The following is a 19,999-nucleotide window of genomic DNA, read 5'->3' as shown; positions in this document are numbered from 1 at the left end:
ACACGTTGAACAAATCGGTTCTCATGGTGCAGATGGATACAGATGAAATAAATGAATCAATGTATGTCATCGGTAACCTCAAGCTGTATCATCAACCAACAAAATGGAAAGTGATGGTGTTGTTCTGAATAACATATCAATAATGATTATCCTCTCAAAGCACCTAATGTCACTGCTGGGAATTCATATTTCAAACGTTTTATTTGTGAGCACATTCTTGAAATGTTGTATTTAATGTTATCCGCACTGTGCATACAGATGGTTTTTGTATACTGTTTTCATGTTTTTCACATGTATTTTGATTTGATGTCCCTGGGTTATTCTTTGGTTTTCATACTTCGGGCACTTTCCTCATATTAAGAGTTTAGTAGAATTTTGAACTTCATAACACTTGCCAACACAGGTTAAGCATTCTTAGCACATAAATTTAATACAATTATTAATTGAGCCAGTAATCAAAAATACAAATGACACTATGAGAGGATTCTTCTCATTTTAAATTTGTAAGTATGCTAAAGCTCGCATGTTGAAAATCTTAATTTTACCATCTCAAGGGGGAAATAATTTAAACAACTCACAATTGAAGGAAAGTCAGTTTGCCCAGGGCATGTTTGTATTGTGATGTCTGTTTTATTCCAATTCTGTCTTAAAGATGACAAAGAACCCACTATCTCGGTATGAACAGAAAACAAATAGAGGCAGAGGCAATCAATGTCAACAATAAGATTTTATTAAAAAATGAATTTAATTATGTACCCCATGTACATTGTACATATTTCATTTTATGAAATATTTAATAAATGTATATTTATTTATTTCAATAATATCAAATTGAACGTCCAACTATAGATTGAAACTTGTAAATTTCTATTAAAATCAAAATTTTCTATGTAAGAGTAGTGTGATTTCAGTATGATATTATTGAATATTGATACATGTTACATGTTATATAATTATAGAGTAGTTATAGAAGCCAGTAAATTATATCCTCGGTTTTTAGATATTTTTGAATATAATAAACTATTAATTGTTTTCAAATGTGCTACAGTCCTTTGTTATAATAAACTTCTACTGATTGAATTTTATTTTGGAGATCTTTCTCTAATTCTGAAGTTTTAATCTGAAATAGAACAAAGGATTCATCATCTAAAAGTAGCAAGGATCTTTCCTAAAAAAACAATACAAAGTACCCTACTAATGTACCTGAATCATGCTAAAAATCTGCGTAGCTCACATACTTATTTTTCTGTGCTTCTACAGGGAAATTGCTATATTTTTTTAGGTACCATTCTGTGTAAGAATCAGGTAATTGGTTGCACATCATAATTCATAATTTGGTATTTTTTGCCTCAGATATATTCAATACATTTAGAAAACACCTGAAAAACTACTTAAATTTATTCTGAAGCATCTGTGACGTAGGTATTTTTTGACTGCTTATATATAGAAAAAAAAGCGAGAAAATATTCCGGTCATTTTTCCAAAGTGGATTTCAACTAAATTTGACCTATCTATATCTTAAAGGCATATTTAACAACACTGTATTTTTTTCTTCATGAACTACATCTTATATATACTTTGTCTAAATTTTAGACAGAAAAGTACTTAATACTCTTTTCAATTTGAAATATATATACAATTGGTATTTTTGTAATTCCCATGATCATCTTTCTTTATCCTGTGACATTTGAGAACTGCATCAAGTAATGCAGTATAAGATAATTTTCAGCATAAAAGACATGTTCGTGTAAAATTTACTTTCCTCTTGTTCATTAGCAAAAAAAGCTGTGCTACTTTGTCTGAAGTATGAGAGATGGCCAGGAACATTATAAAAGAACATATGGAGATCATCAGGTGTGAAAATATATATTTTTAAATTAAAAAAATCATCGATCCTTAACAAAGGATATGTTTTAAAAAAAATATAGAAACAAACATGAGGAAATAAAGAAAAAAGAAAATTAAGACGAGCATTTCATAGAAAAATCATAAGCCTAAGTGTATGTCTCTGCAAGAAATAGGCATTGAAGGAAATGTGGCAAAAAACCCACTTTTTTTCAGTTGAAATTGACTATTTGCGCCACCAGAATCAAGAAAAAAAGACAAGATTTTCTACATCAAATTGGTAAATTGAGTTATGGTTTAATAGGAAATGCACCGAATATGAACATTTCACTGGTAGATTACTACTGTCAAAAACCTAGTTTTTCTAAAATTCTGTTGAGAAATTTCTGAACAAGTCCAGTGATGCAGAGATCAAGTAACTGCCTATTCAGATAAGGGAAGCATCTTTGAGTAAAATTATATTGTCAGACTGGTGGTGTTTTAACATGAATGTTTCTGATTTTTTCCATTTTGCCTGATTCAGACAAATACTTACATTTAAAAAATCCCACAAAGCATTTTTGCATTTTCTTACAACATATGGACAAACAGACAATAGAAAACCAAAACTACCAGGCAAATAAAAAGTATGTAGTACATGTACTCCAACAAATACGGTACATGTACCTGTAAATGAGCAAAGCAAGAAATGCAGTCAAAAGAACAGTCACTTAAAGAGGTAGACTTAAGGTAAGGGACACAACTCTTGAAATCAGTGATATGTATGTATTATATTCAACTCACCAAAGCCTGTTAAGCTTTCAATTGAAACAGATTGAAATCAATTCAAGTTACTTTGATGCTTACATGAGATTGATGTAAAATGCTGAATATAAACATTCCAATGATACTTTAATTGTGTCCCTTACCATATTTCCAGATCCTTAAATCTTACCTTAGAATACTGTGGGAAAAGTGCTATTGCCACAGGCAAGGCAAGGCCAAAAGAAAGAGTAACAATTGTAGCATGGATACCAAGTCTGTATCTTGGACTATATTTTATAAATTCTGATCTGAAAAAGGAAAGATAGCTCATAAGAAATGATTTTATACAGCAAATACATTTCCATTTGTATTTTGTAAAAATATTTTTGTAATGCAATATTAAAAGCAAAATGACTATATTAGGTAATATTTCAGTATAAACTTATTTCATATTCCAAGAAATAAATGTAAAATAAAAGATTTGAAAAGCAATCACAACTAAAATTCTAAAAGACAAAGCCTATCAAACATTATAGGTAATACAGAACTATTTAAAAAAGATAAACACAGAATGAAAATACTGTAATATAACAGAAAACCAAAAACAAATCAAGGCAAAGAAAAAGATAATACCACAAGCCACAAATACACACATACACATTTACACCAACCAATAAAGAAACTAAATAAAATAAACCATACATATATATATACATTATACATTACTTTTCAACAAAATGCATTATAGCTGGGGGTATTAGTAATATAGGAGCCGGTAAAAACATTCTAGTTATTGCTGTCTCCAATAAAGCCTGTAAATAGAATTAAAGAAATGTTACAAGCAACTCAAGTCATATAATAAAAGAGCACTATTCACGAAATACACCAGGACTGTCTCGCCTTCCAAACAATAATAATCTAACTTAATTCCATAGGTTATATCAATAAATTTGCCAAGTTGTCTTGTCTTGGTCTCATTACACATGTACCACCAAGAATGCCCACCTCTATGCAGATCGAGTAAAAAAAAAACAGGAATCCTATTAAAGAGACAACAACCCTACCAAATTATGAGGAAAAAACACTTAAGTGTGCAGTCAATGGACCTGCATTGAATGGTGCTAATTTTTCAACACCTGAAATCTGCCTCTAACTGGCTCCTGAAACAACTATCAAAATTGGCATTATGTGAATCAAATTAATATTTTCTAAACCTGACTTGCCTTTTTGGCTGCAACTTTTGATGTCCCTAATACATTATTCTGTTCATCGACAACCTCTATTCCTTCTGATAACTCATTGTTCCTCATCAGCACCACATTACATGTACTCGCCACAGCTGGAAATACAAAAATGTATTCTATTACGTACACAATACATCTCCACAGTAAACTATATATTATAAATATCATCTGCACACATGTAAATACTGCAAAACACATTTCTTTTGCATCACACCTTATTAAAATATTTTTATGTCCCCACCCCAACCCCCTAAACAAATCATGTCAAGGTTTGCATGAAAGAATATAGTTACTGTAATCCAAAAGTGTCTCAGAGAGAATCCAACATAAGGTTTTTACATGTTAAACCTCATAAAAGCGACTCCTTCACAACTGCAACAGTTATTTTTATGGAATTTTATAAAAGGTTGGTTTTATATCATATATAGATGTGCATGAAAAAAGATAATTTCTGTCAGAGGAATCCATTGGGAGATAATTGAACTTAAGGGTTCTACATGGAAAAACATCTCAAGCTCAACTCCTCCTCAACTGCTCAAAGGAATTAAATGAAAGTGAAATTTTATAGAAAGGCAGGGCATCACACGTAGAAATGCATGTAGTAATAAAGTTACTGTTCAAGTACTCCAAAGTGTGATAACTGAACCTATATTTATACATATCAGAACTGTACCTTAATGATGACATCATAGCCCAAATTAAGCAGCATAAACACTTAAGTCTTACAATATCTGAAGATGGTGGGTGGAATAGTCATACTGATATGATTACAACCAAAGCATACAATCATTTAAATATATTACAAAAATTTAAAGTAATTTTGGATAGACAGACCCTTGAAAAACTTTACATAACTTTTATTAGACTGATTCTTGAATATGCCGTTGTAATATGGGATACAAACACTGCTATTCTAAAACTCAAAGTTGAAAAGATTCAAATTGATGCAGTAAGAATAGTTACAGGGGGTACTAGATTAACATCAATTAACAATTTATATATAGAAACTGGATGGCAGAAATTATGTGTTCAGCAAAAAAATCACAAATTAACACTAATGTACAAGATTTTGAACAATATGACACCGCCTTATCTTCAAACTCTGATTCCTAACAGAGTAAACCAATTCTAATACTCGTAATTCTGACCTAATCCAATTGGTTTATTGTAGAACATACCAATATATTCAAATTATTTTCCACCTTCCACTATTCGATTATGGAACATATTACCAAATGATATTAAGACCTCTCCATCAGTAAACATTTTCAAAACTCATCTCAAAAATCAGGTAGTCAAAAAACCAATATATTACTATTGCAGATCACACAAAGGTCAAATCCTACATACCAGACTTTGCCTTCAGTGTAGGGAGCTAAATAAAGATCTAATCGACAAAAACATTATTCCATCCCCATTATGCCAATGCGGCAAAATAGAATCTGCGAATCACTTCTTAATCTTTAGTCCATTATATCAACCGCTTAGGAGACAACATATCTCAGCACTTCAACTTCCTGATCAACTGACTTCAAATATTCTCCTTTTTGGATCAGTTGAGATGTCTGATGAGTGTAACATTGAAATGTTTACCAAGGTTCAAAAATTTTTGATACGGAGCAAACACTTTAGATTAACAACCTAAATTACTTCTTATGAATAATTTTAATAATTCCTTATGACCTGCGTAAATACATAGAGCATTGAATATCAACCTCTTCGCTTTGTATCAAACTCACCAAATACACGTTACAAGCACTAGAGCACTACTTCCTTGAGCTATGCTATATGATATAATTATTATTCATGATTTCAGGAAATTGATTGATATAAGACTTTAAGTCTTGTTTCTGAATCCTGTGATTAATTTGCTATTGTTCGATTCATTTATTGTTTTGGTTTGATGTTAAAATATGCTAATTACTTCGTAAATATGTTTAAACTCTGCATATCAAACTTCATCTGAAGGAGAGTTTGTTCTCTTTATGATCAGTATTTCTAGTTTGTCATGTTCTCCTTTTTGCTAAAAGAATTTGTTGAGAAAAGGCACATACATTAATCATGATCAATATCTTAAAAAAAGGTCTGTCTCAGTATCGTGTTAATTTTCCCATAGACTTCTATAGTGAAGTGCATATTTTGAAGATTTTTAAAAGAATATGTAAATTGATTCAATAAAACTTTCACTTGTGTAACATTTCTAAGGACATGTGAAAAAATAATTTCCCACAAAGAAAATAGGATGAGTCCACGAAGATTGGGTAGAAAAGTAGTCTTGAACTATAAATAGCCATTTTCTCTACTTTTAATTTCGTTTTGCACTCATCAACCCAACCTTTTCAGTGGAACATTTCTATTATGTTATTATGTTAGATTTTCTTTTAAAAAAGTTTGTCATCTTATAGTGTGATGTTTGCTCTATTTTATAAGTCATTGTTCATATCTTTTGACAAATTATTAGTTTGTAGAGAGGTACAATATTTTTATAGCATCCAATGTTTTGACGTACACCCATTAGGGATATGCAATGCGATATTGGTACCAAATTAATATTTTCATTCTCAAAAAATGGTATGGTACATTCCTCACTGTTTTAGATTCACTACAGTTATGTTTCTTTTCACTTGACAATCAGGTTGATATACATTTGTAGCTTCACTAGATACTCACCAACTGCAGGGAAAGGTACAAGTCTTTGGACAAACATTTTAGTAGCGGGACTGAATCTGTCTGCCTTTTTAATTAAAGCTCCAAGGCCAAGCTACCAATAAAAGTTCAATGTTTATGTTAATGACAGTACAATGAAGTAAAAATTCAAAATTCAATTTTTAAAAATTTTCACAAATTAACTGATTTTTGTAGTTGCTATTTTTCAACTGGATTGATTGATTGATTGATTGTTGGGGTTTAACGTCTGAGCAGCAATATTTCAGCTATATTCAGATGATGAACATGAAATGATAATGAAATGAAAAAGGGATGGGACACAAGGACAATGGGGTCGACAAATTTTGATTGCCACTTGAAATAGGGAGAGGTGGGTAGGGTTGGGCAATTTAGCCTTCTGTGGCGGAGCCTTATGGTTCCTACTCCGGGAGAATACCACAGTAGGGTTCTTTACAGTGCGAGGAACGTGGCATCTTTCCCAACACGGTGCACCACTATGGTTTGCAGTCAGGTTTTCTGTATTATAGCCTGACAATCCCAGCATGTAACACGCCAGGGGTACCCCATTCCACCACGTGGGGCACACATCCCAGTTGCTCTGTGGGCAGAGCGCCCTAGCCCCTGGCTGAGGTTCTGAGCACTATTTAGTCGCCTTTTACGACAAGCTTAGCACTGCTGCAGGCCTATTCTTTTAACACCCGGACCTGCACAGGGATTTTTCAACTGGAAAATAGAATATGAAAACCTTTGACTATGAAATGATAATTACATTGGCTGTGCACATCTTTAAGATATTCTAATTTCATTTGAAAATCTGATTTATAAATGATGCTGAAGGAGTCAATGAAACACATTTCTGGCTATTTATATAGGCCACAACCACGATTACCGAACTACTTGGTCACTGTGTACTGTTTTTTTTTCTACGAAATCAAAATAACCGAAATTGTGTTCGCCATCATGGACGCTTTGACACAAATGAAATAATAAAAGAGATACATATAAAACTGAATATTTCATATTTTGGACATGATGCCCTATCATGCTTCTATTAAGATATCCTATGGCAAATAGTTTTACACACTGATAACACCTAAAAATGTAACATTCAATAAATCTGATTACATATAGAAGCACAAACTTATTACCTATAATTGTAAACACGTCAAAAATTCAAAGTAAGAAGTAGACTTACTGTTTTACTTTTATGATTTTAAGGGAAGTTCAACTGAGTTTACTTTAATAGCCATTTTTTGAGGGGAAAAAATGTATGGAAAGGTAAGCTACTTTAAAATACCATTTTTTGTGGTGTACTAATATTTGCTATTGACACGTTGGACACAAAAGCACAAAAAAATAGTACCTGAATAATTGGTCCGTATCACTATACAACATTAATAATTTTTTTGAAACCTCAAAAATTGATACCAGCAAATATGACAGAATTCACGAAAAAATTACAATCCTGAGATATAATATGTATACAGTATCACAGTTATATAACAAATAGTCACTCACACAACCACAAACTTTGTGTCCTACTAACATGGATTTGTGTCTTTGCTTAAATATTTGTGTAAATAAATGCACTATCGAATGCATTATAAATGCACTAATATTTGTGGTGTATTAAAACTGAAAGAAAAGTGCAATGTGTGCGACTTTCTAGATTGACATCCATTTTTACTCAAATCCCTATAAGAAAAAATGGAATTCCACACAGCAGAATATTCAAACATGTACTCACAGCTATTGAAACCGCACTGGTTACTGCTCCCACATACCCAGCAATAAATCTTTCTGTTGGTGTTTCCTGTCAATGATTATATAGTTTTACTTGTAAACAAATTTTGTTTATTTCATATCAGTGAAAAATCAGTAATTTCAATTGGATAAAGCCTTTTCACATGGTATTAATTAATCTGCAGTAAAAAATTTTACAGTCAATACCATGATGTGATAATGCCCCATTCTGAGTTTTAGAGTTACATTCCCTTATTCAAATGCAATTGTCAATGTAAATATGGTGAATTGCACGTCTGCAACTGATGCAGAAACACAATTTGCATCACTTTCTAAAACAAAAAATCAAGGATATGGTACCTCAATGAAATAAACATATTAGATGCTGATAAACTGGTCAATATCATGATATTTAGACTGCCCGTAGAACAGTGGTATTGCCTGCTGCTCAGTCATTATCTCTCTGTCAATACCACTGTCCTATGGGCAGTCTAAATATCATGTTATTGACGAGTTTATCAACAACAATTATATAAATATTACAGTACTGAGAATTATGTCTGAAGAGGCAATTAACTGACAACCTGATTGATAATTGCTTAGACACCCCCTCCCCAGACTCTGAGAAACATAAGTGGGAATGAAAATATGCAGGTGGGTATGATACCAAAGCAACTGATACTTGTCAGACAACCTTAACATTGTCAATACAGGCTAGAAATTTTCCCAATAATATAACAACATATTAACGAGCTAAAAAAAGGGGGAAAAACTCTTATAAACACATTGTTTAATCTAATTTCACCCAAATTCAAAATACCGGTAAAATGCAATAAAAAAGGATAATGTTTATTTTTACAGTGAACTCTTTTTAAACCGAACTCTGAATTATTCAAACAACTGTCTAAAGCAAACACTTTTTAAAAGTTCTTTTATATGACCTTAAATGTGTTTTAAGTAAACCAAACACCTGTCTAAAGGTAACACATTTTACAGTCTAAAAGGTGTTTGGTTTAGACAGTTTAATCTTTTGGTTTAAACATACATTAAATACATCATCATCATGAACTCGTAAATCATTACAGTGTATCCATCTGCACCATGAAAACTGATTTGTTCAATGTGTCATAGTTTTCCTTCCCTGTTTAATCTACCTTGGATTTGACTTTTTATGAACAACTTGGCGGATGTTTCTAGAAAAGCAGAGGATGTTACCCTACCAGTGCACTTCGTCCATGCTGCCAGTTTTTGGTGGAGTCCGAGTTGTTCAATTACTTTTGTTACTTTATATGTATGATTTTAGTTACTTTATGTTCTTTGTTGCGTGTGTCTGTTGTCCATGTCTGGTCTTTGTCCCTGAGGTACATTCTTTTGATATCTACAAGAATCTTTTGGTCCCTTAATTACTCATTAACCGTATGAGCATCATGTTCAAGTTTTTAGAGGATTCTTACATGATTTTCACCTACATTTTCATATGATTATCAAATGTAAACATGTCAATTTCTACATATGTAAATCATATGACTTACATAAGTGTTTTTTATGCATTTAAACTATGTTGAACCTTCAGCTGTGTATATCAAAGCAGTAGTGTGTTACATGTAGGTTTTGTCACATCATACCTAACTTTTTACAAACATTCCATTAAAGTTGCAGTTAACTTGTAAATCATGTGCTCATTATTTTTTATATAACTTTTGACCTACCTTTGTTGCATTTCTGTTTGCATAATTAACACAAGCATTATGACTTTGATTCAGCCATTGCCAGAATATTGTGGCTTTCAATGTTGGATTTGGTAACAACAGTCCCACTACCTATATTAGAAATATATCAAATATCATATAGTGATGGTATAAAGAAGTTTTCGTCTTTTTCAAAAAAGTCTAAAGCATTACTTTCATTTTTACATAGAACTACTTGCACGGCTGTCTTATGAATATTTTCCAAACCCCTTTACGACAATTTTTCATTTGATAACACTTTACCTTTCTTGGGGTAGATAGATCCACCAACCCCCTTTTTCTGACAACCATTACTTTTGTCTTTTTTCTTAATCTGGTTCCATTGTTTGAAAGTATCACAAATAAATTGCACATACATGTACCAACATTAAATAAAAAAAGAGTCTTCCAGGAGCCTGAATTGCTCACTGGGTTAAATTTTGCCTTTCAAGGGTAATGAATTTAACAAGGATTGGTCAAGTAGTTTCTGAGGAGAAGAGTTTTGGAATATTGGTAATGACAACGGAAGATGACAACTGACAACGACGACAATGATGGACACCAAGTGATGGCAAAAGGTCAATTGACCTTAGGCCAGGTGAGCTAAAAATGAATTCCAATACATTATCTTTGTGATACTTTCAATCAATAGGCAAAGACACTGGCAAAAATGCCATTTTAAATCAGATTAACTTTTCAGGTAGGAATATCTGTTGTAGAGGAAAAGGGGTGTGGTCAGGTACATCTGTCCTTCACTTGCCTGTGCTTTACCCCTTTTGTTCATACATGTATTTAAATGACTCATAACTTGAATGAATTCATCTAAAAATAGTGAACTACAATTTGCCCAACTACTTGAAAGCCTTGAGTGTAAGTGCTTGTAAGAATCAGGCAAAATGGGGAAAATCAGAAACATGCATGTCGAAACCCCACCAATCTGATAATATTTCACACAAGATGCTTTATCTATTTGAAAGAGTAATCAAGGGAACCAAGATTATAGCAGTAATCAAAAGAATGTAATCCAGGGACAAAGACCAGACATGGAAAACAGACACACACAACAAAGAACATAAAGTAACTAAAATCATACATACAAAGTAACAAAAGTAAATGAGCAACTCGGACTCCACTAAAAAATGGGAGCATGGACCAGGTGCACCGGTAGGGTAAGCGTCCTCTGCTTTTCTAGAAACACCCACCGAGTTGCTCATAAAAAAGTCAAGTCCGGTGTAGACAAATGAGGAAAGGCAAACAATGACCCGTTGAATAAATCAGTTTTCACGGTGCTGATGGATACATCATAATGATCCACGAGTTCATGACGACGACCATAAAACTTCTGTAGTGATGACTTCAATCTTGTAGCAACATAACTCTGTTCCAGAAGCCTATTTGTTGGAGTTCTAGCGTGATACAAAAATTCTGCGTAGTTTTGGCAAGCTCTGGCATAACGTATGAGTTGTGATATGAACACTCCATAAGCAGGAGCTGTAGCGATGTTGCCACAGATGAAAGGAAAGTTGACAATTCTGAATGAAAAGTCATCACGTTTTTGTAAAGTTTGGTCAATAGTTTTCCTTTACCATCGATTTCTAAGTGTAGGTCAAGATATGAGGCTGACTTCACAGTGTCTGTAGTATCCTTTATCTCAAGTTCTCTTGGGTAGATGCAATGTATCAAATCCCGAAATTAGGATTGTTTAAAGATAATACGTCATCTATATAGCGGAAACTGAGAATGAAGGATCTAGCCAAACAATATTCTTTCTTTCTGATCAAATCAGCTATAAAGTCAGCCTCATAAGAGTGAAAAAATAGGTCAGCAAGTAAAGGAGCACAATTTGTTCCCATTGGAATGCCGACCGTTTGTTGAAAAACACGTCCACCACACTGGACAAACATGTTGTCGATTAAAAATTCCAGCATTTTGTAAACATCTTCCTCTGTATATTTGGAAAATGATTTGGAGTTATTTCTTACACAGTATGAGGAATCTCTACCAAGAACTATATATTTGTATCTAGGTGTACCATCTTTTTTGGAAAAACAACAATATATAATGTTTTTGAGTCAGGATTTTAACTGAGTATGGGGAATAGAAGTATACAGTGTTGAAAAATCATAGGTTTTAATGCTATTATATTCAGATAATAGTCTTGAACTGACTGTCTCCAAAAGATCTTTCGAATTTTTCAGGATCCACATTGAATTAATACCACTACGGGAGTAACAAGTGATGTGGTAGGACTGCAAACCCTCTTTGACAGTTGTGAGTATGGAAGTTGAAAGTTTCGAAAGAGGTTTGGTGGTACATTTTGCAGATCCAGCTATGCAACGTTGTTTGTATGGATTCTTGTGAAGTTTAGGAATCCAGTACATAGACCATTATTTGATCTCTGCATCATTGGTTTGCTCAGAAATTTTTCAAAAGAATGTTAGGAAAATGAAGTTTTTGACATAGTTATCTGTCCTTGAAATGTTCATTTTCAGTGCATTTCAGTGAAATTATAACTCAATTTACCAAAATGATAAGTAAAATCTTGTCTTTTCTCCTTCAGATTCTGATGGTACAAATAGTCAAATTAAACTTTCAAAATGGTGGGTTTTTTCAACACCTTGTTTCATGCACCGCCTGATTCTTACAGAGACTGACATTTTATTGTATAAAAATAGAACAGACTATAAAGTTAATATTCTTATGTCTTGGCACTTTGTACCTGTAATTTCAGTATTCCATAACTCTTCAATTTCGGACTTCAACATGCAAACTTACATTTGTAGCAGAGATTGATTTAGCTTCAATACTATACTAATAACTCCAAGTTAAACAACAATCAATCAATCAATCTAAGTTAAATTTCAGATACAAAAAATAAAAATGATAATAACTTACAATTGGGCTTCCAAATGGAACAAATCCTAAAAAAAAAACAAAGTAAAAAAATTGCAATAAAAACAGAATTTAATATTTGATAAAAGTAAGGAGCTTAAGTTTCATGCTTTAATATGAAAAAAAACAAAATAAGTTACATTTTTAAAGGTATCGATTTTAAAATATTTTTACTAGAATACTGTAATATCAGAAATCATTGTATGCACTTATTATCGTGACTGCATTTTAGATTTCAGACTTTATTTTTGTGATATCATCCAAAAACCTCTTTCTACAAAGTTAAAAAATCACTATTGTGATTATAACTGTGTTAATACAATATTGCAATAATCTAAACATTTGAATGATTCCTGTATTAACAGTAGTCTGACATTAAACATTAAGCTATGCACACTGAATTTTTCATTTTTTTTCTAATTGATGTTGACAAATTAAGTAGCAGTCCTTGTAAGAATAATGCAAGATTAGATGTGATTCATTCAAAAAAAAAAAAAAGACAAATATCTTTTATATTTTGATCTAAGCCACATGTAGCTTCAGGCATTTTACTGATGGAATGTATAATGATTTTTCTAGTAAAAGATATTTGCTGCAAAATCAGAGTTATCTCCCTCTTAAAAAAAATAAAATATTGTATTCAATTAATTTAATCAGCCAGTAGAAGGCAATTTACATGGAACCCATGATAAGATTCAATACTCTAAAGCAAAAAAACTATCTGTTTTATTTTTCCCTATTTATCACCCCCTAATGACTTTTGGGTGGACATGTACAGCTACTAATAAAACAAATTGAATAGCCTTAATAAATGCACCAAAAAATAACTGATTGCAAATTAAGAATTCAAAATAAAAAAAATAAAGAAAACAAAATTAGTGTAGATGCACCTGTGTGGATTTAAAGTTCACAATGTCAAACACTGTGCAATTACCCCCTTTTTAGCTCACCTGGCCGTAGGCCATGTGAGCTATTGCCATCACTTGGCATCAATCGTCATTAACAATTTCTTCAAACATCTTCTCTGAAACTACTGAATAGATTTGCATGAAACTTATAATGACTGTTCCTTAGAATATGTTGCACAAAATGACAGTTTGGATTTTTGATCGGTTAAAAAACATGACCGCTGTTGCTAAAAATAAAACATAGGGGTCGACAGCAGATTTTTGCATATATCTCCAAAACTGTTAGGTTTAGCCAAATTCTGACATGGGTAAAAGTATTCAGCATGATGAGATCTATCTGTGGTCAAATTTTGGTGAAAATCTGTTGACCCATATTGGAGTTATTGCCCTTTTAGGATGTTTATTTGCTGTTTTTGATGTTATTATTTTCAAAAATCTTCTTCTCAAAATCTACTGTACAGAATTCAATGAAAGTTGGTGATTTGTTTTTCAGGGTATCCTTAACAAAATGACTGTTTGGATTTTTGATCGGTTAAAAAACAAGGCCGCCATTACTAAAAATAGAATATAGGGGTCGTACAGTAGTTTTTTATGCATATATCTCAAAAACCATTAGGTTTGGCCAATATCTTTCAAATGCTGAAATATCCTTATTATAAGGCCTACAAAAGTCTCTGAGGGATCAAAGTTGTCAGATGACTCCATATAAGGGTTATTGCCTTTGAGAGGTGAAAAATGACTTTTTTTTACAGTTTTCAGCCTATATATTTAAAACTATTATAGATAGAATGAAACTTTCAATTGATGAAATGATCCTCATGTCCTTCAAAAGCCTTCATGGAGTCAAAATTGTCAGACAACTTCTTGTTAGAGTTATTGACCTTGAAAGGCAAAAATTTAACTAGGTGAGCGATTCAGGCTCCTGGGGGCTTCTTGTTTCTCTGCACCATAAATGAATTATACACAGGCAAAATTATTTCACATACTTTTCACCTGAATTGAGCAAATAAACTAAGTGACAGAGTTCATGTGAAATTTGGGTGAATAGAGCTTTCACATGAAATTCACATGAAATGTTCAAATGAAATTCGTGTTTAGTGAATTTCACATGAAAATCATGTTAATTTCATGTGAATTTCACGTGAAGCTTGATTAACATGAATTTCACATAAAAAAATATTTGCTGTGTATAGTCATGGCTTTATTTATTAAAAGGTCTAAAACGATGAAAAAAGACATTTCCATATTGACCAAAATTTGCAACCAATTGAATATGTAAAATATAATGAAGACTCAGTCCTAGATAATTCGAGAAGTGGGAGGGCGGACTTTTGACAGTCTTTAAAAGTGGAAGAATATTTTCCAAAAGAGAGTGTAGGGCAAACTGGCATTTGTCTCCCTGAATCTTTTTCATAACATCTTACAACACATACTCTGCCTTGCTCCAAAACAGTGTCTGACAATCAAATTTAACTCTCAGCGCTGCAGCAAGCTCTCTTAAAGAAAATGCATGAATCTTGCAAAGTAGGGAAAAAAAGTTAATGATTTTACATGATGTTATCCAATTGTCATACAATGTTTTATTTGAAAAGTGTTTGAGAATTTCGAAAGGCCTGTCTGCAGCATTTGTTACAGATGGAATGAACGTCTGCTGCAGCGTGGAGCTCTGCATCCTTTACAAATAGAAAGAACATTCAAAAAGCAATTATACATGATGTACTGTAGTATTGTAGTACTGACCAGACATTCTGAATGGTTTTAGTATCCTCTCTCCAGTATCTGGATGATATATTGCCTGTAATAAAATCACAAAACATGTCCATAAATTTTATATATATTCATTTGATATATAACTGCTTAATTTTTTTTCTGGACATTTTTCTCTTTCTTCTGTCCATATACTTGGAGAATGATTGTAACTTCTCCATCATCTTTAGTGTTAGTTTCATAATTGTTTCATTGCCTATTGACATTTCAGAGTTAGTATCTGTAAGAATCAGGCAGTGGGTAAAACATGGTATGAAAAAATCCACCATTTTGATAGTTTAATTTGACTATTTTCACCATCAGAATGAAGGAAAACAGACAAGATTTTCCAAATCATGCTGGCCCACGGAGTTACAATTTCATTGAAATTTCACGGAAAATCAGCATTTCAAGGGCAGATAACTCTACCAAAAACCTCATTTTTCTAACATTCTATTTAAAATTTCTGAGCAGAGCCAGTGAGGCAGAAATCAAATAATGGTCTTTTCAAATAGAGAAAGTATCCTTGAGTGATATTACATTGTCAGATTGATGGGTTTTTGACATGCATGTTTCTGATTTTTCCCATTTTGCCTGATTCTTACAAACACTTACACTTAAAAGTGCACCTGGTCCATGCTCCAAGTTTTTATTGGAGTCCAGGTTGCTTATATTTACTATCATTTCTTTGTTATTTCATGTTTTTTGTTGTGTGTGTCTATTTTTCCTATCTAGTCTTTTTATCCTTGGAAATATTCTTTTGATTATTGTTCAATTCTCGGTTCCATTGATTACTCCTTTATAGCATAGGGAATATTTCTTTTTACCTTTAACAGTGGCTGAAGATCCAGGCCAATATTATAAAAAAAAAAATTAATCCCTCTAAAAACTAGTTGGATATGTGCCTTTTGTACATGGGCATTAAAGTATGTATTTGGCAACAAACTAAAGAATTGGCTACCTGTGTGACTCTCTGTGCTTCCCATAGTTGTTCATCTGTGAATTTTGATGATAAAGTTCCATTTTTATATTTGTCTAGTATCTGTTTACTCCATTCAGCCTTCTCCTGCAAAATAAGTCAATATATTTTGATAAGGCTAAAATACTCTATGACTGGATATTTCAGCGGGCAAAAATTTCTGTAGTTTGATGCCAAATATACCCAGTATTTATTTGACATTTTGCCGAGTCTAATTTTTGTGATCTGTACCAATACTTGGGTAACTCATCATTAATCTCTAGATCCTTTTTGAAAACAGGTAAAGATTATTGTAAAAATATTAAACATGTCAATTTTTGGATCACTTAATAACCATAAAATAATGCAAAAATTAGACTATGGCATGAACTACACAATGACCACTGATCTTCAAATGAAAATTAAAAGATGGATTGGTGCAGGTACTGTATAAACTTTGTGTTGCGCTTTAAAATTACTGGCCATATTTATGACAGTTTCATTGGACTGTCTAGATTTAACAAATTTGCCAACTTTCAAAGATGAATGAGGAAAATAAAGAGTCCAAAGGAAATTTCACTGAATTTGGCTTCAGCTTGCAGTATGATACTTGACAGGCAATATTGACTTAACTTTCACAGAAAGTATACTAACCTTTTGTATAAAAAGAGTTCTTGGGTCAATTACAGTCATAAAATGTTGCCATCGTCCATAAAATGTTTTCTGTAAAATAAACAGGCACAATTAAGGCACTCAGTCAGATACATTTTGTAAAATTTAAAATTTACTTATTTGGGTTCTTTTCTTAAGGAGGTACCCTTGGGTAAAGGAAATAACACTTAAATCAGTGATATGTTTATATCATATAAATTTCACTGAAGCCTATCAAGCATTAATTTGAAACAGAATGAAATCAGTCCAAGTTACTTTGATGCTTACATGAGATTGATGTACATGTAAAAAACTGAATACAAACATTTTAATGATATGTAAGAGCTGTGTCCCTTACCCTAGGTCTACCTCCTTAAGAGCTTTTCTCAGTTTTTAATAATTTCTATGTAGGTAAAATCAAAGTTTTACTACTACAAATGTACATGTAACACATCACAAGAACTTGCAAGGTTTTTAATTAGCAGAGGCCCACTTGCCAATGACCCCTAAAATCTGGTTGTGAGCTACTATAATTTCTACTTTGACTGTAGTCCTATAACATAAGTCTTCGTAGTTGCGCGACATTTTTTATTTGGATGTTTCGTGTTGCCCATATAAACATCCAAATAAAAAACGTCATGCAACTACGAAGACTTATGTTATAGGACTACTTTGAAAGTAATGAACTATATATATGGCTACCAAAATTTCAGCCATGTGCTACTTAGCCAAAATTTAGGTTAAAACTAGGACTTGAAGTTATATTCAAGCTTTTGTAAACATCCTCTTTTATGAGCCTGTTTACCACCAGTGTTGCATACTTCGGGACAGCTCATGGGCTTCAGATGGTTTCAAATTTAACTGATAATAATAATAATTTCATTATCCATGCTATTTCTCCAGATGAAAAGTTTTACACAGCATGGGGAACAGAGAGATAGATAAAAGGGGAGTAACTCTCACACAAAAACATTTGACCATGCACGTAACATATAAAACCAGAACCAGTTATTCCTTTCAACACAAAAATACATAAACAGGTGGGCCAGTAAAAAAAAATTAAGGCACTGTAATATGAGAATATCATATGATGATAATGTAACTTAAGAAAACTTATCCATATCCTATTATTTAAATTTCTTGTGAAGGCATATAATTATACAAGTGTATCACATATCCAGAAGAATTTTAGTGTTTGTTTACCCATTGTTGTCTTTAAAAGCTCAACCAATTCTCATCATTAGGTATACAACTTTCTTGCTTGAAAAGAAGTTTTCTTTCAATGTAATTTATTCCATAAAATGGATTATTTTTTTCTTTATATGGAAATTTTGACCCTACAGATAATACTTTAATTAAGAAATCTGATATTTGTGTGAGACTTATCTGCAGATATCAATCTATTTAAGTCTATTTCATTCAATGCATTAGAGGATACCTGTAAAAGAAGGTCAACCCACCTACCATTTACACTGCCAATGCTCTATCAACTAAATTCATGCATGTGCATGTTATAGGGAAACACTGCTACTTTTCAAGAGTCAAAATACTCAAATCCCACAACATGTACCCTAAATATTACTCTGTTCAGCATCAATTATAAAAGTAAAATAATGTACAATGTAGCACCTGTGACAAAGTTCTGTTCTGGCAAAGCTATAATGAAAGAGGTCCAACAACTCTTTCTGAAGTAAATATTGTTCATTCCACCTTATAAAACATAATGATCATGTTAAGATATGTTTACAAGATGAGCTAATGTCTCTTCTACAATGTACATTTATACAAAAATGTATATATACAAAGTAATTTTCTGATAATTTGCAGGATTAAGTTAGCAAATAAAAGTTCAATAATTTAGCATTTTTGTTGTAGAATTTAAATTTACTCATTATTATGTATGAGCTTAGTATGTGGGTTTCTATTCTTGGACATTGAATTTAACATGTTTCTCACAAAATTCTACCATCTGAAAAAGTTTTGTTAAGTAAAGAAAGTGCAAATATGTAAATCACAAACATAACTACATCATTGTTTCTGATGGGACTGGTACCTCTTTGTACCTCCTTCAGGACTGAACGGACATATACCTCTTTGTACCTCCTTACATAAAATCTATCCATTTCCAGCTCAGGGGCTTACTCCCACTATCAAATATGCAATCAAACTAGTATATAACACGAATAGAAAACTGTTCAGTTTATTAAATGTGAACACAGTTCATGATGACATTAAAAGTTGTACATTTGTGGATACATGCAAGATTGACATTTCCATAACAAATCAGACTTTTCCGTCACGATTCTGAATGTTTTTGACACTAACTGGATCTGTGGACGATTAGACTGAAGAGGCTCCCTGTCCACGATTGCGTGGACAAGAAGCCACTGCCTTTTTATTTTGATACTGATCAATATCCATATAAAAAAGAGGAGGGTTGCAGGGTCAGAGGAAATTCGGACTAAATGCAAATTAGAACATTGTATTTTCATTGCACATAACAAATAAAATGTCAAAATTCATAAATTGTTAAACCTTTGAGGTGAATAAATCAGAAAGTATAAGTAATTTAATCTCCATGTAAAATTCAGAAATTGTAGATATTCCAGAGAAAAAGGGTACAGCGTGCGTGCCTGACAATCGCCAAATTATTGATTTGTGAAATGCATCTACTATAGAAGGTAAAACGGATAGACATATATGTTAAAAAACCTGATCATAACGAGATTTTCCAAGCTGAAACGGAGGACACTCTGTCATTTCTTTAAGGTTATAATCGAGGACGATGAGGGCAGTACTTGACGGGGAATGTAACAAGAAATTACTTGATCAAACGTTAGTTGTCAACTCGACCCTCTACTTCGTTCCAAATCT

The 19,999-nt window shown here is 32.4% G+C and overlaps 1 protein-coding gene across 1 annotated transcript; it reads right to left on the bottom strand.

Annotated features, from left to right (window-relative positions):
• Positions 1–707: 707 nt before the first annotated feature.
• On the bottom strand, positions 708–19,944 carry LOC148620839 (sideroflexin-5-like). The gene is made up of 12 exons (XM_088574678.1): positions 19,838–19,944; positions 17,129–17,197; positions 16,478–16,582; positions 15,511–15,565; positions 12,866–12,891; positions 9,953–10,063; positions 8,248–8,313; positions 6,504–6,594; positions 3,813–3,928; positions 3,316–3,401; positions 2,780–2,897; positions 708–1,120 (listed from the first exon to the last, which is right to left on the bottom strand). Exons 1-12 carry the CDS (start codon positions 19,883–19,885, stop codon positions 1,043–1,045), a joined length of 969 nt encoding a protein of 322 aa, XP_088430804.1. The 5' UTR covers positions 19,886–19,944; the 3' UTR covers positions 708–1,042.
• Between the last annotated feature and the right edge of the window lie 55 nt (positions 19,945–19,999).

Source organism: Perna viridis, chromosome 3 (genome assembly GCF_037379345.1).
Source record: "Perna viridis isolate PV_CMFRI_1.1 ecotype Kerala chromosome 3, ASM3737934v1, whole genome shotgun sequence".
NCBI classification, from domain to species: Eukaryota; Metazoa; Mollusca; class Bivalvia; order Mytilida; family Mytilidae; genus Perna; species Perna viridis.
The sequence above is the reverse complement of the archived record's forward strand: the minus strand, read 5'-3'. Positions and strand labels throughout refer to the sequence as shown.